At 46.5% G+C, this 26,622-nt stretch overlaps 1 protein-coding gene across 15 annotated transcripts in view; it reads left to right on the top strand.

The window, feature by feature from the left end:
- TBC1D5 (TBC1 domain family member 5) overlaps positions 1-26,622 on the top strand; it is a 590,389-nt gene that overhangs the window by 533,842 nt on the left and 29,925 nt on the right. For all 15 annotated transcript variants that reach the window (XM_055570013.1, XM_055570012.1, XM_055570015.1 and 12 more), the window contains one exon: positions 4,468-4,631. In XM_055570013.1, the coding sequence (XP_055425988.1) occupies positions 4,468-4,631 (164 nt within the window). The remainder of the gene's footprint in view (positions 1-4,467; positions 4,632-26,622) is intronic.

Here is a 26,622-nt window from a genome sequence, read left to right as displayed (position 1 = left end):
AAAGAAGTAGGAAACTTTAGTAGAGGAATTAATGTAGAAAAATGTCTAAAAGAGCCGTTACAGTAATAACTTCAAAAAGTCACCAGCACCAGCAAATGTTATAGGTGAATGACCCAAATGGCAGATAAATGTGGTTGTATAAACTTAGGAAAAGGTGGAAAGTTTGTCATTTCATTTTGTGAAAAAGACATGTTCTTGTGAATCAAAATGCTTTGGTTTCTTAGATTCCTTTTTGTCTGTGGACTTTTAGAAGTAATTTAAAACTCAGAGCTGAGCAAACATTACTTCTGTTTTAGCTGTATCATCCACCACCTCAAGGCAATAAAAGCTTCTCAAGGAGTGCAGTTCCAAGGAACAAAGAGAAAATACTGATAAAAGGAAAAAGAAAAGCCTAGGTTTATAGCACCTGCTTAAATTGTTTCCCACTTTATCATCTTGGGTAAGAAATGCCTTCCTTGCAGGACCCTGAAAACAGAATCCAAAAAGAAAACATTGACACACACACATATATACAAAGGGGCTATGTTCCAGAATTTAAGAAGAACTCCATTAAGACCTTTTTTTAAAATAAAACTAACAGAGACAATTCACATAGGACCTTCAGAAGATGGCCTAGATTAATATGTTGAGAGTGTTTTTTTTAAGATATTCACCCTCACTAGTTATTAAGAAACCTTAACTAACATAATGAAGCCCTCCTTCCATCAGATTAACCAAACAAATAAAAATTTAATGCATCATGTTACTTTTATGCTTGCTGCTGCTACTGCTGCTAAGTCGCTTCAGTCGTGTCCGACTCTGTGCAAACCCATAGACGGCAGCCCACCAGGCTCCCCCGTCCCTGGAATTCTCCAGGCAAGAACACTGGAGTGGGTTGCCATTTCCTTCTCCAATGCATGAAAGTGAAAAGTGAAAGTGAAGTCGCCCAGTCGTGTCCGACTCTTTGAGACCCCATGGACTGCAGCCCACCAGGCTCCTCCGTCCACAGGAGTCTTCAGGCAAGAGTACTGGAGTGGGGTGCCATCGCCTTCTCCTACTTTTACACTTAGGTATAAACATATACACATATATTTATGTTAAAATCCTGCGTGTGTGTGTGTGTGTATTGGTCGCTCAGTCCTGGACTCTTGGTGAGTTTAAGGACTGTAGCTCACCAGGCTCCTCTGGAGTGGGTTGCCATGCCCTTCTCCAGGGGATCTTCAGGACCCAGGGATTGAACGCAGGTCTCCTGCATTGTGGGCAGATTCTTTATCTCTATCATTTGAGCTTTCTGGGAAGCCCATGTTAAAACCCTAGGAGAAAGCAATTTGGAACTGTTTATCTAAATTGGAATGTACATGCCATTAGACATAGCAGTTTTACATATATAAATTTATCTTACAGAAATAATTAACTCTATCTAAAGATGCACCTCTCTAGAGTGTTGTCATTTTGTTTGCAAAGGTGGAAAATTAGAAAACGCTAAGTATTTAGGAACACTACGAATTTTTTCTCTTCACATTCCTTAAAAAGGGTAAGGCTGATTTTTATACAAATCAAAGGTAAATTTTTATGACCAAGTAAGTCCAAAAAGTAAGTTACAGAGGAGTGGACTTTTGGAATAATGGAAGAAGGACCTCTGAAAAATCTGTTTCTCCACAAATAAGACAGCAGTAACAGCAGAAACGCCAAAGGCAACTTGTTCCGAACTCTAACAGTTAAAGGGCTGAGTCAATGTGAGAAGCATCTATTCAAGAAAAAAAATGGCTCAACTCAGTAATAATAGCATGCTTTGTACCATTTTAACTTTCCCTGTTTCCACCCAGATCTGCCATAGCCTTTGTTGACCAGCAGCCTTGCAACCACTGGGGAAAAAGAAGGAATCTAGAATACCCCAAAAGTCCCATCCGCAGTAAATGGTCACTAGTTCCAGCAGCTCCCGCAAAAAAATCTGGTTCTTAGGGCTTGTCTTTATTTGGCTTTGATCAGATCTCACTTAGAGAGAAACCCTATCCACAGAACATCCATCAGAAATAGTCAGTGGTCCTTACTGAACATCACAGCTGCCCAAGGCAGAAATGGTGCAAACCCAAAACTGACCAGAAGCTTAACAGGCAAACCTGTTAAGAGGCTAGCAAGAGACCCAGAAGGGAAATCTAAAGAATGGGGTGTCCACTGAGGGTGTGGAAAGCACCAGGATGTTCCTAGGAACTTAGAAGGCCACACACATGCAGGACTGTGCACAAGCCCAGGGATGACCTAAGAAACTCAGTCTGTCAGATGAACTTGAGTCTCTGCATAGACAAGAAAGAAGACTGGGTGTGGACCGCAAACTGCCTGAACACAGGCACAGAGCTCCCGGCAGGGGCTCAGATGCTGGTTCAAGGAGTTTAAGGAAAGGCAATTCCTGCCCCTTACTTGACCACTTAGCTAACCGAGCAAAGACTTCAGGGGCACACAAAGCGAGGAATATAGACTTTACAGAGCTAGTTTAGGGAAGTCACTAAAAAAAAAAAAAAAAAAACTGACAAGAAAACAAATCTGGACATTGAGATGGGAGGCACTCAGCTCATCACCATCTAACGTTAGAGCACTTGCAGTTACACTTGATCCCTCGCTTCCTCTCATACCCTTGATGGATCTGTCAGTAAATCTAGTCAGCTTTGTGTAGAATCTGACCACTTCTCACCACCAAGCTACGATCAGTTGGCTGACTTGGATTTTTGCAGTGGCAAAATTGTTCCCTGCCCCCCCTTTTTTGTTTTTTTGGCTCTTTCCCACCCCTAAACTGTTCCCAACGCACCTGTCAGAGGGATCCTTTGAAAATTAAGTCAAGTCATGTCACGCCCCTGCCCAAGTCCTCTAGCTGCTTCCACTGGCTTCCCTTCTCAGAGTAAGAGTCATCAAAACTCTACAGATCCCCCACTGCCGGATGCCCTGCTGGCTCCCAGACTTCAGCCCGCTCCCCCAGGCTTAGCTTTAGCCACACTGGCTACTCTGCTGATCCTCCAAACCACTGGGGCCTGCTTGGGGCCTTGGCACCTGCTGGCCCTCATATTATCTGCAAAGCTGGTATTTTCCCTTCTCTGAGTTTTTGCCCAAATGTCCTGCACCTCAGATCTCAGTGATGCCTTTCCTGACCATCCTGCTGCAAACTCCACACCTTCGTCAGACACTCTAAATCCCCTTTTCTGCTTTATTTGTGCCCATCATGTTTTCTGCCATATGATGCCATGTAAAATCGTACATATGTTTTGAATGTATATGTCTGTCTCCCCTCACTAGAAACTGAGCACCTTGGGGAGTGGGATTTCTGCCGGTTTAGTTCCTACTGTGTCTCTGTGCCCCTGTGTGCCTGGTGCTCATCATTAGGCCCTCGGTTACTGTGGGTGAATGAACGAATGAAGGAGTGAGTGCGTGCCGGGCACTGTGCCAGGCCCGTAAGTCCCCGTCACAGCCTTCCTGAAGTGTCCCCGTGAGGCCCACGAGCCCTGCGTGGCTCTGGTTGCACTTGTCCTCTGCGCCCAGCAGGACTTTCTGGGCCCGTGCTCCTGTCTGGGAGCCTCTCTGCCCCGGAGCCTATGGGGAAGGCCCTGCGAGAGCCACAGATGCTGTACTGCCACGTGGGGACCAGTCTGGACATGGACGGCCGTGTGAGCCCACACCCTGCCCCCTCTCCAGATGCTTCTCCTTTGGGTTGGGGGTAGCAGTGTCCCTGTTTTGCAATCAATGAAAATGAAAGAGGCTTTTAGAAAAACCAGTGGAGGATTTTTTTTTTTCAATTTATTAATAATATAATCGCCACGTCATTGTTTCTGGCTTCTTCTTATTAAGAAGGGCTTAATAATAGAAGGGCTTCCCTGATAGCTGAGTTGGTAAAGAATCCCCCTGCAAAGCAGGAGACTCAAGATCCACTGGAGAAAGGATAGGCTACCCACTCCAGTATTCTTGGACTTCCCTGGTGGCTCAGCTGGTAAAGAATCCACCTGCAGGGCGGGAGACCTGGGTTCAATCCCTGGGTTGGGAAGATGCCCTGGAGAAGGGAAAGGCTACCCACTCCAGTATTCTGACCTGGAGAATTCCATGGCCTGTATAGTCCATGGGGTCGAAAAGAGTCAGACACGACTGAGTGACTTTCACTTTCACTTTCTATTATTAAGGGTGAGAACATTAGTAAGGGAGAATCCAGTCATTTAATCCATGATTTCTGAAATTGGATTTTTTTTTTCATTTTTTTAATATATGTACACACTCAGACCATTGTAGTATAAATAATTTATAGAAAACTCTAGCAGTCCTTCATTGTTTTAAAAAATGGACAGCTATTCTGATACATAAAAATGCATGCATCTTAATACTCCATGGAGTCATTATGTTGATGGTGTGCATAAAGAAGCATCATAATATTGATCATTTATTACAAGCAGTAAATTCAGTAGCAGTGAAAGCGTCTGGTGTTTCATTATTGCTACTGAATTTTTCTTCTAGGACAAAGTTCTAAAAACATCAGTTCCTCTCCGAGCATTGAGAGTTTGCCTGGAGGGAGAGAGTTCACTGGCTCCCCACCTTCATCTGCTGCTAAGAAGGATTCCTTTTTCAGCAACATCTCCCGATCGCGCTCACACAGCAAAACTATGGGCAGGAAAGAATCTGTGAGTATTTTAAGGACAGTTTTCTTTTTATTCTTCATTTTCCTCTAAAATGCCTCATTTGTGAAAGCCTCTTAATGCCTAGTTTTATAAAGTTCTTAAAATCATTATGGACTAAAATGAAATATTTCATCAAAAATATTTTGATTATTATAATTTAGTAATATTTTAAGGCTGTCGTCTGTATTATACTGGGTTGGGGACAAGGTGATGTAGTAGCAATTTAAAGTAAGATGAATCCTAAATTTTCATTCTTTTCTCCTTTTTTGTCAAAGCCTGTGTTGTCTTCTAAAATATAACGATTATCATTATAACAAACCATAGAGTAAGATACTTTAAACAGACCAAACTGTTTATGTTATGTTGATAGCCACCAATGCCATTTGTATACATTACTCAAAAGCATATAGCTAGTGCCTATCAACGACTTAAAAAAAAATCTGGTTTCTAAAAAAATTTAAGTCACCTTCACAAGAACTAAAATATTTATCACATTTTATAGCTAATTCAACATGATATTCTAATATGAAGAATTCCACTACCCACTGGAAGAGGATGTAAATGTGAGGCCTTAGAGAAAGGGGTCTGGATGTGGCTGAAAGGGTGCTGAGATGGTAGAGTAAGGCCGCTGAGATGGGGGCTGTAAAACGTCTGAGGGACGATTACTCATGGCTCACAGACACGGTAACAGTGTGGTGTCTCTCCGTGTGACTGAGGGACGCGCAGCTTCCTAGGGCCTCGGCCGCCTCGTCTGCAGTTTGAACAGCATCCTTTGCGCTCTGAAGGGGAGACGTCACCGCACACTCACAGGGGGTGCTTCTCTGATGGGCACAAGAGCGGCATGGAACTTTCATTTGACGGTGGCAGCTTTAATGCAAGCAGTTAGCTCTGCTCCCTCCTAAACTCCACTCCAAGACAGTTAAAGTCATTAGAGATAAACCCTCTAGGAATAAGAAACAGTAGAGAAAGCAACAGCAACAAGATTTTGTTACTTGGAAAGCAGATGTTAAGTGGAAGCTAATACAGCAGCCTAAGAAAGCTGAATGCTAAGGCAACAGTAGGGAAAAACCAAGAAGCATCTTGAGTGAGATGGTAAAACCCTCTAGAAGCTCAGGAACAGTGGGAACTTAGGAGCAGAGTGAAGGCAGAGCTGAAGACATGTTATGGTTTAGTCACTCAGTTGTGTCTGACCCCATGAACCGCAGCACGCCAGGCCTCCCTGTCCATCACCAACTCCCAGAGTTCACTCAGACTCACGTCCATCGAGTCAGTGATGCCATGCAGCCATCTCATCCTCTGTCGTCCCCTTATTCTCCTGTCTTCAATCTTTCCCAGCATCAGGGTCTTTTCCGCTGAGTTGGCTCTTCTCATCCGACGGCCAGAGTATTGGAGCATCAGCTTTAGCATCAGCCTTTCCAGTGCATATTCAGGGTTGATCTCCTTTAGGATTGACTGGTTGGTTCTCCTTACTCTCCAAGGGACTCTCAAGAGTCTTCTACAACTCCACAGTTCAAAAGAATCAGTTCTTCTGCATTCAGCTGCCCTTACGGTCCTGCTCTCATACCCATACACGAACACTGGAAAAACCATAGCTTTGGCTATGGGGACCTTTGTCAGCAAAGTAATGTCTCTGGTTTTTAATATGCTGTCTAGGTTGGTCATAACTTTTCTTCCAAAGAGCAAGTGTCTTTTAATTTTCGTGGCTGCAGTCACCATCTGCAGTGATTTTGGAGCCCAGAAAGTAAAGTCTGTCACTGTTTCAGCATCTATTTTCCATGAAGTGGTGGGACCAGATGCCATGATCTGCATTTTTAGAATGTTGAGTTTTAAGCCAGCTCTTTCACTCTCCTGATTCACCTTCATCAAGAAGCTCTTTAGTTCCTCTTTGCTTTCTGTCATAAGGGTGGTATCATCTGCATATCTGAGGTTATTGATATTTCTCCTGGCAATCTCGATTCCAGCTTGTGCTTCATCCAGTCCAGCATTTCTCATGATGTACTCTGCATAGAAGTTAAATTAGCAGGGTGACAATATCAGCCTTGATGTACTCCTTTCCTGCTTCTGAACCAGTCTGTTTTTCCATGTCTGGTTCTAACTCGTGCTTTTTGACCTGCATACAGGTTTCTCAGGAGACAGGTAAGGTGGTCTGGTATTCCCATCTCTTTAAGAATTTTCCACAGTTTGTTTTGATCCATACAGTCAAAGGCTTTAATTAGCATAGTCAGTGAAGGCAGAAGTAGATGTTTTTCTGGAATTCCCTTACTTTTTCTGTGTTCCAGCAAATGTTAGCAATTTGATCTCTCATTCCTTTGCCTTTCTAAATCTAGCTTGTACATCTGGAAATTCTTGGTTCATGTACTGTGAAGCCTAGCTTGAAGAATTTTGAGCATTACCTTATAAATGAAAGAAAACCTCATACCTGCCAGAGATGCTTGGAGGGCACAAACAGAACCTTGTGCGTGCCCAGACCCAGGAAAGGAGCTGTGGGAGCCTCAGGAGCCTGAGGCAGGCCCGCCTGTGAGTGGGGGGGGATCCCTGCGTAGGCGTGACCAGCAACGACCCTCTTACAGGCACAGGGGCTCCGCAGCCGCCGTCCTGGGAGGTGCAGCTCGTGGTGTGAGTCATCCTGGAGGAGGCCACCATAGCCCGCTATAGAGCTGCCGGAGCTCTGGGGACAAAGAGATATCCCACAGCCACAGAGAATCGGGGAAAAAGAAAGATTTCCAACAAAGGATCGGGAATCAAAATTACTACAGATTTTGCCTTGCAACACCAGAAGTAAGGCAGTGGAGGAATTCCTTCAAAGTTCTGAGACAAAGTTGCTTCCAACCTAGAATCAGTCCCCCAAGAAGCTGATTAAGTGTGAGGGTAGAATACAGCGACTTTCAGACAAGCAAAATCAAACAAGTGTATTCCCGTGCACCCATTCTCAGAATCCCCTGGAGGACATGCCCCACAAAAGGAGGACAGAGAACACTCGAGAACCAGGGGCAGAGCGTCTGACAGGCATCAAGGACAGAGAACACTCGAGAGCAGGGCAGAGCATCTGACAGACACCGAGGACAGAGGACACTCGAGAACCAGGGGTAGAGCGTCTGACAGGCACCAGGGACAGAAAACACTGGAGAACCAGGGGTAGAGCGTCTGACAGTCACCAAGGACAGAGGACACTCGAGAACCAGGGGTAGAGCGTCTGACAGGCACCATGGACAGAAAACACTCGAGAACCAGGGGCAGAGCGTCTGACAGGCACTGAGGACAGAGAACACTCGAGAGCAGGGCAGAACGTCTGACAGACACCAAGGACAGAGAACACTCGAGAGCAGGGCAGAGCGTCTGACAGACACCAAGGACAGAGGACACTCGAGAACCAGGGGCAGAGCGTCTGACAGGCACCGAGGACGGAGAACACTCGAGAGCAGGGCAGAGCGTCTGACAGGCACCGAGGACAGAGAACACTCGAGAACCAGGGGCAGAGCGTCTGACAGGCACCGAGAACGGAGAACACTCGAGAGCAGGGCAGAGCGCCTGACGGAACTCTCCAGAAGGGCGATGCAGGGAGTCCTCAGCGCGTGTGGAGCACACTGGGCAGCAGATCCGAAGAGCAGCTGCCAGCCCGGATTGGAGCAAGTCAGAAGGTTCCAGAACGTTTTCTCTAAATAAGATGAAGTTGGAGGAATGACTAGTATGCTTGAACAAATTTAGAAATTTGCACAGCTAAGGTGAGTTTTAAGTTTGAATTTGGGATTCTCCAGGCAAGAACACTGGAGTGGGTTGCCGTTTCCTTCCCAATGCATGAAAGTGAAAAGTGAAAGTGAAGTCGCTCAGTCGTGTCCGACTCTTCGCAACCTCATGGACTGCAGCCCACCAGGCTCCGCCATCCGTGGGATTTTCCAGGCAAGAGTACTGGAGTGGGGTGCCATCGCCATCTCCGTTATAAAAATGAAACCATTGAAATCCAGGACAATGGTAACTCCAAAGAAAAACCAAGAGTGTACAGGAAAAGACAGAAAGGTATTGATGAACCCTGTCACTCAGGCCAGGAGCTTCTATGCACCCTGCCATGTAGGTGTTGATGGCTATCACGATCAAGTCCCAGGAGAAGGTGGGTGGGACCTTTGCCTGGGAAGGCGGGGGTGGTGGTCAGAGCTGCGTCTCCATCTTCCAGCTTGGAAATCAGTGAGTAGTCAGTCCTCTCTAGAAAAATCAGGACGTGGCAACATAAGCTAGAGAGGGAAAAAACTGAAAAGAATTGCAAGTGGTTGCTCTCAGAGAGCAGGAAGTGGAGGGTGGGGCTGTGTGAACTATTTTTCATAACAAGCCTTGTAGAGCCATTTGAGTCTTCAAAGTGTTACATATGTAGCTTAGATTAAAAACGATAAAAATTGCAACAAAAATAGAATGTTTTGGCATAATAGATTAGAAGAGGAGCTGTCTGCCTGCACAAAGAGCATGTCTCTGAAGAGCGGGGGTGAGGACTCAGAAGTGAGGAGGCATATGGAGACGTGTTGGATCTGCGTTCCGTCCTGTTCTGGTTGCATATGGGTTAGGCTGCAATACCAATTAATGACTTTTCCTTTATGGTGCGGCTGTAACTTAAAACTGAGAAGTTGAGCAAAAATAGAGACAGAGTAAGTCTAGCTCTCTGCAGAGATCTGCTGTGAACCCAGAAACAGAATGCCGCCTTTATTATTCAAAATGTAATGTCTTTCTTAACTTGTGGAGGGGTGGACAAATTTTCAAGAGAAAGCCCATCATTTTCCAAGTAAAAGGTTATAATTTTAGGAAATAATGACTGTAGTCCGAGCTCTCTAATCCAGCTGTGCCCACTGTAGGCACCAGCCAGGACTGCACGGTGTGATCTGTCTGCCCTCGGCCCACTCTGTCCTGGGAGCTGGGGACGGCAGCGGCAGGCCTGTGGCTGCGAGCCCGTCCTCATCTTGCCTCCTGGCATGGTGAGCCGAGTCGCTTCTGGCCCGAGCACGGCTGGACACGTTCAGGTCCAGAGGTCACTCTCCCGGGGGAGCCGAGTGCTGCCGCCAGAGTGGCCCCAGTGACACTGGAGCTGTGATGAGACGCCTCCCATCCTTCGCTTTCATTTCCAGCCCCATGTGGTGTGATGCAGGGATGTTCCATGTCCTCAGAAAAGTTCAGAATAATTCTTCAGTAACATCATCATCCACCACCAGTTTCTCTCACAGCAAGTGGCCAGAAATTGAAGCAAAGACATCTGTTGCTTTGGGTCCCTGGAGCCGTAAACTGCATGATGCCTTTCAGATTTCAAGACTCAGTTGATCTCTTAAAGCGTCCCAGGGTTGATAAACTACTGATGTCAGCTAACAAAAGGCTGAAGTAGCAGTTGAAAACAGACATTAAAACAAAGGTGATCTAGTGGTAGCTGTCAACCTAGAGTGGTGAAATCTACTTATAGTGTTTGTAATCTAATCATTGAGAATCGATTTTTCTTCATCATCAGTATAAGCATGAGGTATTTTGAACAAGAATCATGTATTAGGTCATAGAACTTATTTCCTCTCATTACTGCCTTTTTATGTATTATAGAAAGACTTTTTGTAATCCATAGGCTACCTTCTTTAAATGTACTCCTGTTAAAACCTTTGGTCTGGTTGCATAATAAAAGAACACAAAACTCAGCTAAGTCTATAGAGAGGTAACAAATTAAGCTTTTTGCCATTTATTTATAAAAGACATTATTATAGTACTTTTCTGAAATGTGCACAAACCAGTAAGAAGTTTAAGAATTGACCTTACTTCTTTATCACTAGTAGTATATTCTGAAGGTTGGTGTTTATTCAGGGAAATGATTTTCCCTCTGCTTTGCTTCCTGGAAGTCTTTAGGTCACAATTCTATCCAAGTGATATAATTTTTCCTCAAGACTAAAAAAGCTCTGATTTTTTAGTCTTGAGGAAATTGGCAGTTTTGGTACTAAAGTTTTCATGCTTTATTTGGTGTGGTAATATAAATGCCATCCAATACTTAGTTTTGCAGAAACCTATTTTAGTCGGTCATTCATCCGACTGCTAAATAGATTTTTACTTGTTTTAGCACCATTAGTCATGTTCTATGATTGTTGCCAAGTTGTTTTCCAAGAATATCTTTGCTGAGGTTAAAGAATAGAGAATATAAGAAAGACTCTAAAATGGATTTGTGTAGGTGAAGAAGTTCTAATATGTAAGCACATTAGCCAATTAAATGATCTTTTCTAAATTCCTGATGAACTGCAAGACATTGTGCTGTGCTTTGTGATAATTACATACCAGTCTCCAAAGATCTAAACCGATAAATGGTTCAGAGTCCTCGCTAAACCACAGGAAATCAAAATTATCTGAGCTGAAAGTCCTGCATAAAAACGGGGTGTGTGATGAGCTATCTGCTGCCTGCGGGCTGACCGCACCACTGGGGGCCACGCTGTGCCTTGTGACCCCGCACGCATCCGTCATCGCCCTGCGGTAGTTTGAAGATATGCTTTTGTCATACTAATCGAATTTACTTTTATAATATTCATTGATCTCTTCTTTATCACCACAAAATAACAAAAAGCGTCAGATGAATGAAAACAGATTTGAAAGCAGGCTCATACTTCTGGAAGTACAGGTATCCTGAACATCACTGCTCTACCCCGGTCATGTTCTAGAAAGTGAGATTGAAGGCATACCCATACGACAGATATAAGAGCAGTCTCACTGAGGATGCTTACAGTGAAACTGGGGAGGGGAGAACACATTAGAAATCATAAAGTAAATAAAAATAAGATTCATCAGTGAGAGAGGCCTCAGGTGTGTCAGTACCGTGGAACAGTGAAGACAGCACGGAAGATGGGCTCAGGACAGACCACCACGGGCTTTGTTGGTCTAGACCAGCTTCACATGAGAGATTAGACTTGAACCACAGCCGCACATTCCTTCTTCCCCTACCTGCAGACCCCGTGACTTCCGAGGAGAGAAGGCGGTGGGGGCACAATGGACAGGCAGGCGGCTGTGTGCAGAGCTGCTCTCTCCTCCTCACCCCCTCTGACAGTGTAAGATGGTTGGGTCTGTGCCAAGTTGCTTTTGGTGAAAAGGAGAGGAAGTGCTGTCTCAGATGCAGAAATCCGCTGCTCGTTGTCTCAGATAGCAAGAGTCTCCAGAGAGGGAGGCCTGGTGTTGGAGGGCTCGGTCCTGGTCCCAGCAGCTCCCCACGCTGCCCCTCAGTGGATCGGCTGGTCCCCCGTCTGCCCCCGTCACTGTTCTCAGGAAGGCTGCCACCGAACCTGCTAGCTGCCCTGCCATCCCTAAGCCTCACTCAGAGAACTCTGTTTGCAAGTTCTGCAGCAGGCTCTCCCTCCCACCTCAGTGGCTGCCAGAGTTCAATCCCAGGCCCACTCTGGTTTTTGTTTTTTTAAAACTGTTTTGTACTGGGGTATAGCCGATTACCAGTTCTGTGATAATTTCAGATGAACAGGGAAGGGGTTCAGCCGTACGTATACCTGTACCCCTTCTTCCCTGAACTCCCCTCCTATCCCAGCTGCCGTGTAGTGTTGCGCAGAGTCCGAGTGCTGCACACTAGGACCCTGTGGTCATCCATTTGGAATGTAGCAATAAGTTCATTTGTATCGTTTCCTATTAGATTCCACATATAAGGGATGTCATATGACAGTTCTCCTTCTCTGTCTGACTCACTTCACTCAACATGACATTTGATAGGCCCATCCATGTTGCTGCAAATGGCATTATTTTATCCTTTTTAATGGCTCAGTAATACTCCATTGTGTATATATGTACTGCAGATTCTTAACCCATTCCTTAAGCCAGTCAGCATGGGGAAAGGATTAGAGAAGCCCCTGGCAGTGTGGAAAGGCGGTGGAGATGGGTGCCCAGACACTGTTGATGAATGCATTACCCAATTGCCAAAATGGTTTATCGACTCCTTCCCTAGCACTGCCGGTTGTCATATCAGATCAGATCAGATCAGTCGCTCAGTCGTGTCCGACTCTTTGCGACCCCACGAATCGCAGCACGCCAGGCCTCCCTGTCCATCACCAACTCCCGGAGTTCATTCAGACTCACATGACCACATGACCACAGGAAAAACCATAGCCTTGACTAGACGAACCTTTGTTGCCAAAGTAATATCTCTGCTTTTCAATATGCTATCTAGGTTGGTCATAACTTTCCTTCCAAGGAGTAAGCGTCTTTTAATTTCATGGCTGCAGTCACCATCTGTAGTGATTTTGGAGCCCAGAAAAATAAAGTCTGACACTGTTTCCACTGTTTCCCCATCTATTTCCCATGAAGTGGTGGGACCGGATGCCATGATCTTCGTTTTCTGAATGTTGAGCTTTAAGCCAACTTTTTCACTCTCCAATTTCACTTTCATCAAGAGGCTTTTGAGTTCCTCTTCACTTTCTGCCATAAGGGTGATGTCATCTGCATATCTGAGGTTATTGATATTTCTCCCGGCAATCTTGATTCCAGCTTGTGTTTCTTCCAGTCCAGGGTTTCTCATGATGTACTCTGCATATAAGTTAAATAAACAGGGTGACAATATACAGCCTTGACGAACTCCTTTTCCTATTTGGAACTAGTCTGTTGTTCCATGTCCAGTTCTAACTGTTGCTTCCTGACCTGCATACATATTTCTCAAGGGGCAGATCAGGTGGTCTGGTATTCCCATCTCTTTCAGAATTTTCCACAGTTTATTGTGATCCACACAGTCAAAGGCTTTGGCATAGTCAATAAAGCAGAAGTAGATGTTTTTCTGGAACTCTCTTGCTTTTTCCATGATCCAGCGGATGGTGGCAATTTGATCTCTGGTTCCTCTGCCTTTTCTAAAACCAGCTTAAACATCAGGAAGTTCACGGTTCGCATATTGCTGAAGACTGACTTGGAGAATTTTGAGCATTACTTTACTAGCGTGTGAGATGAGTGCAATTGTGCGGTACTTTGAGCATTCTTTGGCATTGCCTTTCTTTGAGATTGGAATGAAAACTGACCTTTTCCAGTCCTGTGGCCACTGCTGAGTTTTCCAAATTTGCTGGCATATTGAGTGCAGCACTTTCACAGCATCATCTTTCAGGATTTGAAATAGCTCAACTGGAATTCCATCACCTCCACTAGCTTTGTTTGTAGTGATGCTTTCTAAGGCCCACTTGACTTCACATTCCAGGATGTCTGGCTCTAGGTCAGTGATCACACCATCGTGATTATCTGGGTCGTGAAGATCTTTTTTGTATAGTTCTTCTGTGTATTCTTGCCACTTCTTCTTAATATCTTCTGCTTCTGCTAGGTCCATACCATTTCTGTCCTTTATCGAGCCCATCTTTGCATGAAATGTTCCTTTGGTATCTCTGATTTTCTTGAAGAGATCCCTAGTCTTTCCCATTCTGTTGTTTTCCTCTATTTCTTTGCATTGATCGCTGAAGAAGGCTTTCTTATCTCTTCTTGCTATTCTTTGGAACTCTGCATTCAGATGTTTATATCTTTCCTTTTCTCCTTTGCTTTTTGCTTCTCTTCTTTTCACAGATATTTGTAAGGCCTCCCCAGACAACCATTTTGCTTTTTTGCATTTCCTTTCCATGGGAATAGTCTTGATCCCTGTCTCCTGTACAATGTCACGAACCTCAGTCCATAGTTCATCAGGCACTCTATCTATCAGATCTAGGCCCTTAAATCTATTTCTCACTTCCACTGTATAATCATAAGGGATTTGATTTAGGTCATAACCTGAATGGTCTAGTGGTTTTCCCTACTTTCTTCAATTTAAGTCTGAATTTGGCAATAAGGAGTTCATGGTCTGAGCCACAGTCAGCTCCTGGTCTTGTTTTTGTTGACTGTATAGAGCTTCTCCATCTTTGGCTGCAAAGAATATAATCAGTCTGATTTTGGTGTTGACCATCTGGTGATGTCCATGTATAGAGTCTTCTCTTGTGTTGTTGGAAGAGGGTGTTTGTTATGACCAGTGCATTTTCTTGGCAAAACTCTATCAGTCTTTGCCGTGCTTCATTCCATATTCCAAGGCCAAATTTGCCTGTTACTCCAGGTGTTTCTTGACTTCCTACATTTGCATTCCAGTCCCCTATAATGAAAAGGACATCTTTTTTGGGTGTTAGTTCTAAAAGGTCTTGTAGGTCTTCATAGAACCGTTCAACTTCAGCTTCTTCAGTGTTACTGGTTGGGGCATAGACCTGGATTACAGTGATATTGAATGGTTTGCCTTGGAAACTAACAGAGATCATTCTGTTGTTTTTGAGATTGCATCCAAGTACTGCATTTTGGACTCTTTTGTTGACCATTATGGCTACTCCATTTCTTCTGAGGGATTCCTGCCCGCAGTAGTAGATATAATGGTCATCTGAGTTAAATTCACCCATTCCAGTCCATTTCAGTTCGCTGATTCCTAGAATGCCGACATTCACTCTTGCCATCTCTTGTTGACCACTTCCAATTTGCCTTGATTCATAGACCTGACATTCCAGGTTCCTATGCAATATTGCTCTTTACAGCATCGGACCTTGCTTCTATCACCAGTCACATCCACAACTGGGTATTGTTTTTGCTTTGGCTCCATCCCTTCATTCTTTCTGGAGTTAGTTCTCCACTGATCTCCAGTAGCATATTGGGCACCTACTGACCTGGGGAGTTTCTCTTTCAGTGTCCTATCGTTTTGCCTCTTCATCCTGTTCATGGGGTTCTCAAGGCGAGAATACTGAAGTGGTCTGCCATTCCCTTCCCCAGTGGGCCACATTCAGTGCTGTTTTAATTGTGGGTTTTTAGGCAGCCTGAGGTGGGCTGGTAATTGGAAGACAGAGATTGAGCAGTGACCCTCCCAGTAGTCAGAGTTTTCCTAGTTACCTGATTTGCTCTTCAGTCAGTGAGTGTAATATATCTATCTTCCCAAGAAGGTGTACTATGTGGACAGTACTGATCATGGATTTTTTTATGGCTTTCTGGGTGGAATTGAAAACTGGCATCTAGAGTGTATCTAATTATCAGGGTTTTTTTTTTCAATTAATAATGTCATTGTAATCTCTCATTATTTAATCAGTAAGACCAACCTAGATAGCATATTAAAAAGCAGAGGCATTACTTTGCCAACAAAGGTCCGTCTAGTCAAGGCTATGGTTTTTCCAGTGGTCATGTATGGATGTGAGAGTTGGACTGTGAAGAAAGCTGAGTGGCAAAGAATTGATGCTTTTGAACTGTGGTGTTGGAGAAGACTCTTGAGAGTCCCTTGGACTGCAAGGAGATCCAACCAGTCCATTCTAAAGGAGCTCAGTCCTGGGTGTTCTTTGGAAGGAATGATGCTAAAGCTGAAACTCCAGTACTTTGGCCACCTCATGCGAAGAGTTGACTCATTGGAAAAGACTCTGATGCTGGGAGGGATTGGGGGCGGGAGGAGAAGGGGACAACAGAGGATGAGATGGCTGGAAGGCATCACCGACTCAATGGACATGAGTTTGAGTGAACTCCGGGAGTTGGTGAGGGACAGGGAGGCCTGGTGTGCTGTGATTCATGGGGTCGCAAAGAGTCAAACACGACTGAGCGATTGAACTGAACTGAATACCAATAATAAATGAATTAAAGTACAATCCTATTTAAAATACATTCCCATTTAAGGTAGTTTATTGAAATGAACTTAAACATCAGTTTTTCTAGCTTCTTTTAAGTCTCAGAATAGAATCTTAATTTAAAGCCAAAACGAACTCATGTATTGGATCCATATTTAGTTTGTCATTTGATGCTATATAAAGCATGCTCATGTCGCAAGTCTTCCGCCAGTGTGTCTGCTCAGGGTCAGGGAAGATGGATCGTGCATCTTTGGAGGAGTGTCCCCTCCTCTATCTCCCATCTTTTTGCCTTACCCAGTCCACGGAAGTTTACTGCAAAGAAGCGTGAGCCTCGGAGGAAGTGTCCTAAAGAGCACTTTGTTGTCGACAGTCTAGATGCTGGCAGTGTACGTTTAACTTTAGTTAAACAGGTTTTATAACCAACTTTTCACATCTTTGTGCATCAATAAATTTATTTTTAACGAAAAACTCTGAGGAGCCTCTGAAAACAGAACCACAGGGAGTGGAATGCCGAGCCTTGACTTAATGCCCTTCTTAAGCTTTTCAAGAGGGCGCCCTTTGGGGGCAGATGAGACACTCGTCTCCTCATGCTGGGTCTTCTTCCTCCTTCATTTGTCTTCAGCCTCATAATCTCCATCAAGACCAGGATGCTGATCATCGCCCCGGAGGCAAAGACAATGGTTTGGGGAGAGCTCCAGTGAAGCAGTTAGAGATATTTAGAATCCTTGGCCAGAAATTCCTGTGGGTTTGAATTATCCTAAATTAAATGTGTCATTGACAACATTTGCTTCCTTCCGATGACCTTTCTTGAAACGTGACATTGATTTCCTCTTTTAATGCCACGTGGCCTTGGGTACAGGAATGTGCGCCCTACCGTCCACATGTGCATGGCGTGGAAGAAAGTGAGGGCTTCTCGCAGTCCTGGGCTGATGGCCGTCAGCCTGGGCCAGAGGCTGAACTGAGGGGGTCTTGGGTGGGCCTCTCTCCACCCTGACATCACCTAAGTCTCCTGCTCCTAGCATCTCATCTTTTATTTGAGACACCTCGGTTTAACTTTTCCAGGAAGCTGTACTTATCATCCATTGGGCTCTGCTTCCAGAAGGGATGATTGTGCTCCTGTCGCAGGAATTCTAGGCCTGCTGAGCAAAGCGAGGGTCTGTCAGGTGGTCTTCCCCTTGCCGTGAAACCTTCAGGGCAAGTCACATGTTTTTGGTTATTCCTCATGAGTCAGCAAGAGCTGACTCATTGGAAAAGACCCTGATGCTGGGAAAGATTGGGGGCAGGAGGAGAAGGGGATGACAGAGGATGAGATGGTTGGATGGCATCACCGACTCAGTGGACATGAGTTTGAGTAAATTCCAGGAGTTGATGATAGGCAGGGAAGCCTGGTGTGCTGCAGTCCATGGGGTCACAGAGAGTCGGACAGGACTGAGCAACTGAATACCACCACCACCATGTCAGAGCTGTTATGCCCAGAGGCTGGACGCCTCTTCCCTGAGCCCTGCTGTCTCCCCCAAGTCTTCTGTTCCCAGGTGCCCACATGTCAGGCATTCGTGACTGGGGTGGGCACCAGGGAGCCTGTGCCTCTCGCAGGGGAGGGAGGAGCAGAGACAGGCGTTGCCCATGTAGCCCAGGCGCCGCTCCCAGAGCCCTGCTGAGGGCAGGGGGTGGCTCACCCACCCAGCAGTGGCCTGAGTTGGGGGCAGTTCATTTCTCTGCCTAGAGGGAGTACCCACTCACCAAGTCCCGTACCCAAAGGAGGTGACTTTTTTCCTAGTTAAGTTAAAAGCATGTTTTAGGTTAGAAAGGGCGTCCCTGGTAGCTCAGCTGGTAAAGAGTCTGCCTGCAGTGCAGGAGACCCCAGTTCAATTCCTGGGTCAAGAAGATCCCTTGAAGGAGGGATAGATTACCCACTCCTGTATTCTTCCCTGGTGGCTCAAGACGATAGAGTCCGTCTGCAAAGAGGGAGACCTGGGTTCGAACCCTGGGTTGGGAAGATCCCCTGGAGGAGGGCATGGCAGCCCACTCCAGTATTCTTGCCTGGAGAATCCCATGGACAGAAGAGCCTGGAGGCTATAGTCCATGGGGTCACACAGAGTCAGACCCGACTGAGCGACTAAGCGCAGCACAGCACGGTGCTGCTCACAGCATGGGTTAGTAAAAGCCCCCAAGAGAAGGTTATCAGTGTTGAAAAATTCAGCATCTTTGCATTTTGTGGCAGTGATGATAAAAAAATACAGATGGGATTGGGAAAACTTGCTAGCATTGGCACGGTAACTAATAAGATGAGGGAAGAAAAACGAAAACTCATTTGACCATAAAAATAATAATAAACATAATCTTACCCAGAGGGTTCACAGTTCATGCTTTATTAAGCCTCTTCATAAGCATGTCTATCATTACAAATGCATCTGAGTACTTTGTCATAACTTTGATTAGATTAATAAAATTCGCTCATATACACTTGACCTTCATCTGAGGTGTTTGCTTGTGAAGTGCAGTTGGTCACGAGCAAGCTTTTAAATACGTGAAAAATAGCAGCCACCAAGACCACTCTCAGTCAGGACATGACAATGTGGCTGAAGGATTTACACAGCCTCAACCACATGGATCTCCAGAGGATGGTATAACCCAGTTCCCACACTTCCTGTGTTTTTAAGATGATGGCAAACCCAGCCCTCCTTTCCCTAGAAATTGTCACCAACTTAATACAGTTCCGTCTATAGCTTTATCAATTCTAGTCAAACAGCATTTTCCAAAGTTACTTAAGTCAGTTGGTAGAAACTTGAGCAGTATCTGAAAGCATGGTGATAATGAGCCATGAACTAGCTTTCCATTAAATTCTAAGAAGTAATGGGCTCCATTGGAAAGGGAGAGAAAAGAATGAAGAAACATGTTTCAACTGGAAAACTGGTTATGGAAGGGGCGTCCTTCCCTCACCCCTGCCGTTTGTTCTTGGACTAGACTGACTGCCGGCTTCGCTGGTTGTATCTCCCAACTGTGCTTTCACCGTTAACGTTCTTGCTGCTCTGCTTGTATCTTGTCCTTCATCTAGAACACATTCCTTCCACACCTCATTCTGTGTCAGTTTCCCTTTGTGTGATTCTGTGTCGATTTACACTGGCATCCTTTCATCTGCAGGAGGGCGGTTAGCTTCCCTGAGCTGGCGGACATGGCCATCTATCGGGGATGCCCTGTGTCCCAGCCGTGCTCCCCTCGTTCATCTGAGGACCAGGGCCAGCTGGTCACGGGGGAGTGTCTGGCCTGGGCTGGTGGACTGGGTCTGCGTACTGCAGGACCATGGTTTCCTTCCTCCTGGAGTCTGCCCCCTGGTAGGTGAGGCTGGTCTAGAGCTTCCTGCAGGCTTCCGGGGGAGGGACCAGTGCCTGCCCACGCTGGGTGGAGCTGGGTCCTAGCCTTCTGGTGGGCAAGGCCTGCCGTGTTTAGGAGAGACTTGGGCAGGCAGCCTGTCTGCTGAAGGGCAGGGCCATGTCCCTGCCCTGGTGGTTATTTGGCCTGAGGGGTCCCGGCCCTGGAGCCTCCAGGCTGCAGGGTGAGGCCAGCCCTTGGTGCTCACCCCCTGAGCGAGACGTCAGCCTCCAACAGGAGTCCGTGAGAGTGAATACTCCCTGATGTGTCTGCCCCCCGCTTGTCTGTCCCCAGCAAAGTCACAGCTGCTGCCAGCCCCCGCCTCCTCCCCCAGGGACCCTCCAAGACGAGCAGCCAGGTCTGCCCCAGGCCCTTATGAGGTCGCTGCTCAGGTCCGGGATCTCTGTGGGCACCCTCCAAGAGCCAAGTCTGCTTCCCCAGCCCTGTGGAGCTCTTGCATTCAAGCCCCTCTGCCCTTCAGAGCCAAGGGCTCCGGGGGCGCCTCCTCCGGACGCTGGTCCGCAGGCTGGAGCCCAGCCTGGGACTCCGTGCACTCACTCCTCGGGGAGAGCTGCTGCAGTCTCACCCACTCCCGCGTCTGGGTCCCCCCCCAGCTGATGCAGGCATTGGTTGTACCTCAAGTGCCCCCTCCTGCCGTCTTGTCATGGTTTCCCTCCTGCCGTCTTGTCATGGTTTCCTCTCTATGCCTTTGGATGTAGGGTTTCTTTGTTGGTAGGTTCCAGTCTTTTTATTGATAATAGCTCAGCAGGTGGTTGTGATTTTGGTGTGCTCGTGACGGGAGGTGAGCTTGAGGTTCTCTTACTAAATAAACCCATTCTGACAACACCTTTTCCCCACAACAGTGCAGGCTCTCGGACTAGCATCTAGGATGGCTGACAGGTGACCCCCTACCCTCCGGGAGGCCCTCCTCTTGGAGGCCATCCACAGCTAGGACAGAATTGTCAACAAGGCCGTGAAAGCTTGCCGTGCGTGCCTGGGTTCCTTCACAGGTGCCCTCACTTATCTCAAGGATTCCACTAACAAGGCAGTGGAACGAGCTGGTAATCGATACCATTAACCTGTCCTGCATCCCACACACACACCCACCACCACACAGTCCAGAACCTGACCGAGGTCAGCCCAGAATAACTGTGACATTGCTTCCCCTCAGGAGGTGCTCAGTCTAGACCAGACAGTCTCTGGGGCTGGAGCATGTCTGCATACTCCACACGCATGTCTTATACCCATCCATCATCATGTAAAGATACATACTCTGTGAAACATTAAGAGCAATACTTTGGAAAATGAAATTGAAGAAAATAAGAATGAAACCAGCAAGTAACCACTAGATAATAATGCTAACATTTATACACATTTTAAATTCATCTCTAGATAGCAAACTTCAGTATCATCCAGCTAGACTATTAATAGCTCTTTGCCGCCCAGGATGAATGGATGTTGAGTTTCTCTCAGTATCTATAATCAGTCACCCATCCGTAGGCTCTATTATGACTGAACTCCTTTTTTGATACCCTTGATGAAAGTCTCCAGATTAGGGTTGAAGGTTGGGTCAGTACAAGATTCTTTTTTTTTTTTTTCCCCAAATAAATGAGCGGGCCTAATTCTTTTTGCCAGGAACTGAGATTTAAATTTCTGAGATGGACTGATAAATGTAAAGACTGTTTCAGGGCCGGGCTTTGCATTTCATTCCAGTGAGGTGTCATTATTTAGGATGCTTTCAGTTGAATATAATGGAAATCCTGACTCAAACTGATCCAAATAGGAACAGGTTATTAGCTCAAATAAGTCCAAAGAACTTCTCATTCCTTGGCTATACCTGGAATCACCTGGAGAGCCTAAAAAGCACCAGGATCAGAAGTACTGAATCAGAATCTCTCCAGTGGGGCTTGGATCTTGGTAATTGTTAAAAGCTTCCCGGGCTGTTCAGATGTGCAGGCGAGGTTTGGGGCAGATGATGTCAAAACTCGTCGACACCTTCCCAGGCCCGCGTTCCCGCCACGCTTTGTGCTGCCTTGCTCAGAGCAGGCCCTTCCTCTGTGCGGAAGCAGGGAGAGGAGAGAGGCCGTGTCTTCCGCAGCCCCGACTAGGGTTGGCCTCCCCTTCCAGGAGGCTTCTGGCTGCAAGGCTCCCGCGGGAAAGGCCGGCAGTGAAGGGTGGGAGCACCAGCGCCCACTCTCTCCCAGGAGCCAGAGTCCATTCAGGCTGCCGTCAGCGCCCTGATCTCCAAACCAGAGCTGTTCTGCAGGCGGTTACTTCTGTGACAGCATAAATCAATTTGATCATCATGAGTGTTTTCATCTTCAAAGGAACAGGAATGTCCGTGACAGTTTTGTCAGAGGCAGTTTGTGTGTTCACCTGAAACACCTCGCTGTGCAGAATCGTTGCAAACCCCTGGACCCGTGGGGAAAGCGGGCTTGGGGAGCAGCATTCAGAAGCGTCAGCAGTGACCCTGCAGCAGGGACCTTGCTGATCTGACACATGTTAGAATGACTATGAAACAAACAGTAGGATAAATAGGGCCCTTTACCTTGAACAACTCCTGCAGCCTGGCTGGGGAAGTGAACGCAGGAGAGGCCACGGCTCATGAGGTATGATGAAGCAATGGAAGGAGAATTCTCTGGAACCTGACAGATTTGCGTTATGTGTGCTGCTCATCACACACACTGTGAACTGGGTCGCTGACAGACGTGTGAAGTGTGTGCATGTGTACATTCTGTGTCTTCCTGGGCATCTGGGTCCAGCTTCGCACATGTGTACACCCTGTCTTCCTGAGTGTCTGGGTCCAGCTTCATCCATGTGTACACCCTGTCTTTCTGGGCATCTGGGTCCAGCTTTGCACATGTGTACACCCTGTCTTCCTGGGTGTCTGGGTCCAGCTTCATGCGTTTGTACACCCTGTCTTCCTGGGCGTCTGGGTCCAGCTTCACACATGTGTACACCCTGTCTTCCTGGGCATCTGGGTCCAGCTTCACACATGTGTACACCCTGTCTTCCTGGGTGTCTGGGTCCAGCTTCATCCATGTGTACACCCTGTCTTTCTGGGCATCTGAGTCCAGCTTCGCACATGTGTACACCCTGTCTTCCTGGGTGTCTGGGTCCAGCTTCACACATGTGTACACCCTGTCTTCCTGGGTGTCTGGGTCCAGCTTCACGCGTTTGTACACCCTGTCTTCCTGGGTGTCTGGGTCCAGCTTCACACATGTGTACACCTTGTCTTCCTGGGCATCTGGGTCCAGCTTCGCACATGTGTACACCCTGTCTTCCTGGGCGTCTGGGTCCAGCTTCACACATGTGTACACCCTGTCTTCCTGGGCATCTGGGTCCAGCTTTGCACATGTGTACACCCTGTCTTCCTGGGCGTCTGGGTCCAGCTTCATCCATGTGTACACCCTGTCTTCCTGGCGTCTGGGTGCAGCTTCGCGCAGTTCTCTGCATTCACCGTGTTTCTCGTGGGTGCAGCCCTACACAAGCAGACCTGGGACTCACGCTCTGCCCCGTGTGCCCTCATGCACCAGTCCCACTGGAACAAGCGCACATCTTCAGCACAAGCACCCTAGCAGCACTGAGTCGACTCTGGGCGTGCTGCGCGGCTTCTGAATTGGGTTGGGTTGCGGAAAGAAAAATAGGAAAAGATTACACTTTCCGGGTGAATTTTTGTTCTCAGTGCTCTGCTCAGTAAGTTTGCTGCTGATGAGAACTTTTAGATTAAGTCCATTTTTTCCAGTTTATTGGGGTACGGTCGATTTACAACGTTCTGTTTTTGGTGTGCAGCAAAGTGACTCGGTTACACACACACATATCCACTCTTTAGCCACCACCCCGCAGTGTCTCTAACCCCAGGTTTCTCACTGAGTGTTAACTCCGCATCTGCGTCCCGCTCAGAGTTCTGGGGGGGCTCCTTCCCGGGGATCTGTCTGGGGGCACGGCCTGCGGGACCCTCGGCAGAGTTCTGTGGGGCTCCCTCCCCGGGATCCGTCTGGGGCCGTGGCCTGTGGGACTCTTGCACCCTTGCCCTGCACAGCCTTGGCGCGAGCTCCGCTCTGAGCCTCGGCCTTCGAGGGACACGCAGCCGTCCCAGGTGCTTCCCTCCGAGCGTCGTCTCACCCCCCTGGGCTGCTCTGCTGCACCGTCTATTCTGACCAGAACGATTCACGTGGGCACAGGCATCCTGGAGTTCCCACCGGTCTCTGCCCAACCACCTCTGTCCCACGGAGCTTTCCCATCGCCCTCCCGAAGCTTCAGGCACTTCCAGGAGGCCGCCATGGACCTACTGAAGCTCAGAGTCCGGAGTCATCCCCTAACCTCGGAAGACCGGTGTACCCAGGATTATCTGCAGACGCTTCCTTTGCTTTCGCTGTTGGAGAGCTGCTTGTATTTAGTTAATATAAGACTCAGCCTTAATGTTAATTGTGTCTGTCAGGAAGCAACAGTTAGAACTGGACATGGAACAACAGGCTGGTTCCAAATAGGGAAAGGAGTACGTCAAGGCTGTATATTGTCACCCTGCTTATTTAACTTCTATGCAGAGTACATCATGAGAGATGCTGGGCTAGAAGAAACACAAGCTGGAATCAAGATTGCCAGGAGAAATATCAATAACCTCAGATATGCAGATGACACCACCCTTATGGCAGAAAGTGAAGAGAAACTAAAAAGCCTCTTGATGAAAGTGAAATTGGAGAGTGAGAAAGTTGGCTTAAAGCTCAACATTCAGAAAACAAAGATCATGGCATCCAGTCCCATCACTTCATGGGAAATAGATGGGGAAACAGTGGAAACAGTGTCAGACTTTATTTTTCTGGGCTCCAAAATCACTGCAGATGGTGACTGCAGCCATGAAATTAAAAGACCCTTACTCCTTGGAAGGAAAGTCATGACCAACCTATATAGCATATTGAAAAGCAGAGACATTACTTTGCCAACAAAGGTCCGTCTAGTCAAGGCTATGGTTTTTCCTGTGGTCATGTATGGATGTGAGAGTTGGACTGTGAAGAAAGCTGAGTGCCGAAGAACTGATGCTTTTGAGCTGTGGTATTGGAGAAGACTCCTGAGAGTCCCTTGGACTGCAAGGAGATCCAACCAGTCCATTCTGAAGGAGATCAGCCCTGGGATTTCTTTGGAAGGAATGATGCTAAAGCTGAAACTCCAGTACTTTGGCCACCTCATGCGAAGAGTTGACTCATTGGAAAAGACTCTGATGCTGGGAGGGATTGGGGGCGGGAGGAGAAGGGGATGACAGAGGATGAGATGGCTGGATGGCATCACTGATTCGATGGACGTGAGTCTGAGTGAACTCCGGGAATTGGTGATGGACAGGGAGGCCTGGCGTGCTGCGATTCATGGGGTCGCAAAGAGTCGGACACGACTGAGCGACTGCACTGAACTGAACTGAACAGCAGTAACACTGTAGCAGATACCGTGTCTGGCACTTGGTAAGTGTCTAGGAATGAGTGAAGGCTGTTGAGGGCTTTTTGTGCAGTGCAGTGTTTCAGATGCTTTAGACTTCCTTTGGGCCTTTGCTGAAGCCTGGAAAGTCACCTCACTGGGACTTCCCTGGTGGCCCAGTGGTTCAGACTTCACCTTCCCGTGCAGGGGCGCAGGTTCAGTTTATGCTCAGGGAGCTGAGATCCCACATGCCTCATGGCCAAAATACCAAAACATAAAACAGAAATGATGTTGTAACCAATTCAATAAAAACTTTAGAGATGGTCCACTTCAAAAAAAAAATCTTTAGGAAGGAAAAAAGTGACCTCGTTGCCCAGTGGCATTCACCGACCTGAAATCGAAAACTATCAAGAGCTGTTAGTACACAGTGAGAAATGGGGGTTTTATAAGTTAGCTTTATGGACAGAATATTTTAAAGTGTGATAGGTGTGTGAATAAACCAGTAATTTAGACAATTATTCCATTCTCTTTTTTTTTTTATGACTCCAAGTATTTAAGCATGCTTGATCCTCAGCTGTTATTTCCGTGGGACACGCTTTTTGTTTGTCCCTAATGGGACATACGGGGTCGGTCAGCCCAGAGAGGTGCGCGTTGCATCCTCACACAGGTGAGTTAGCTTCGCTGTAGAGAAGCAGGCTTGGCCGTGGCCCTCCTGTCTGGGTCACCCATTGTGCGGAAGCCTCCTTCGGCACAGCAGGGGAGGCAGGCGCGCAGATGGTGATACCGGCCAGCAGCTCTGAGAAGCCCCACTGGAGGCCCCGTGCTGGCTGCGTGCTTGCATCAGTTGGTTTGATCACGTTTAAGAGAAGAGGGGAGAACCCTCGATAAATGAACTAACATCTGTGCTGATTGGCATGGTGGAGGAGAGAACCATTCCAGTTTACAAAAGATTGGTCAGGTTCCTAATTATAAAGACAGCATGAAGGTGATGGCCTCAAAGGCCAAAAGATGGGGACATGTCCCCACAAATGCCCTTTAATTAGCCTGCCAAATACACTCTCTTTTAGGAGAGAGCTTTTCCTCCCAGTTTAAATGTTCGTAAAACAGGCAGTTGCCTTAACAACTGTGCCTAACGTTTTTTCTACCTTTTGAATTTTTAAAGGCCAGGAAGTTCCTAAGACCCACCATACACACATGATTATTTATTTAAAAGAGCAGTAACAGGATTTTTGAAAATACTAAGGTTTGTAACTATGCGAGTATGGTTTTATTCTTGTGCTTTCATCTGTGTGAGGTTGCCCTAGTTAAAGATTTTATTTTAATGTCTAGTATTTTTGTTTTAGGAATGTAAGTTTTTTTAGTCTACTTTAGAATTTATGATACGTGATCCAGTTTTCTGTCATCATTCTTATTTTTTCTGTTTACACTATTGTTTTTTGTAATCAACCTCCAGAAGGGCAGAGTTAGACTAAAGTAGCTCACAATGTTGAAATGGTAATAGCAAAAAAGCATATTTCTGAAAGCTTAATGTATTGAATAATTTAATATTAATATTATTAATAATATCATTTAATAATTCAATCGTATTACTTATGATTATTAAAATATCTTCAGAAAATCTGGGATGAATTTAAACAAATTTATACACCATA

The sequence above is a fragment of the Bubalus kerabau genome, chromosome 2, assembly GCF_029407905.1.
Source record: "Bubalus kerabau isolate K-KA32 ecotype Philippines breed swamp buffalo chromosome 2, PCC_UOA_SB_1v2, whole genome shotgun sequence".
Classification (NCBI taxonomy): Eukaryota; Metazoa; Chordata; class Mammalia; order Artiodactyla; family Bovidae; genus Bubalus; species Bubalus kerabau.
The sequence above is the reverse complement of the archived record's forward strand: the minus strand, read 5'-3'. Positions and strand labels throughout refer to the sequence as shown.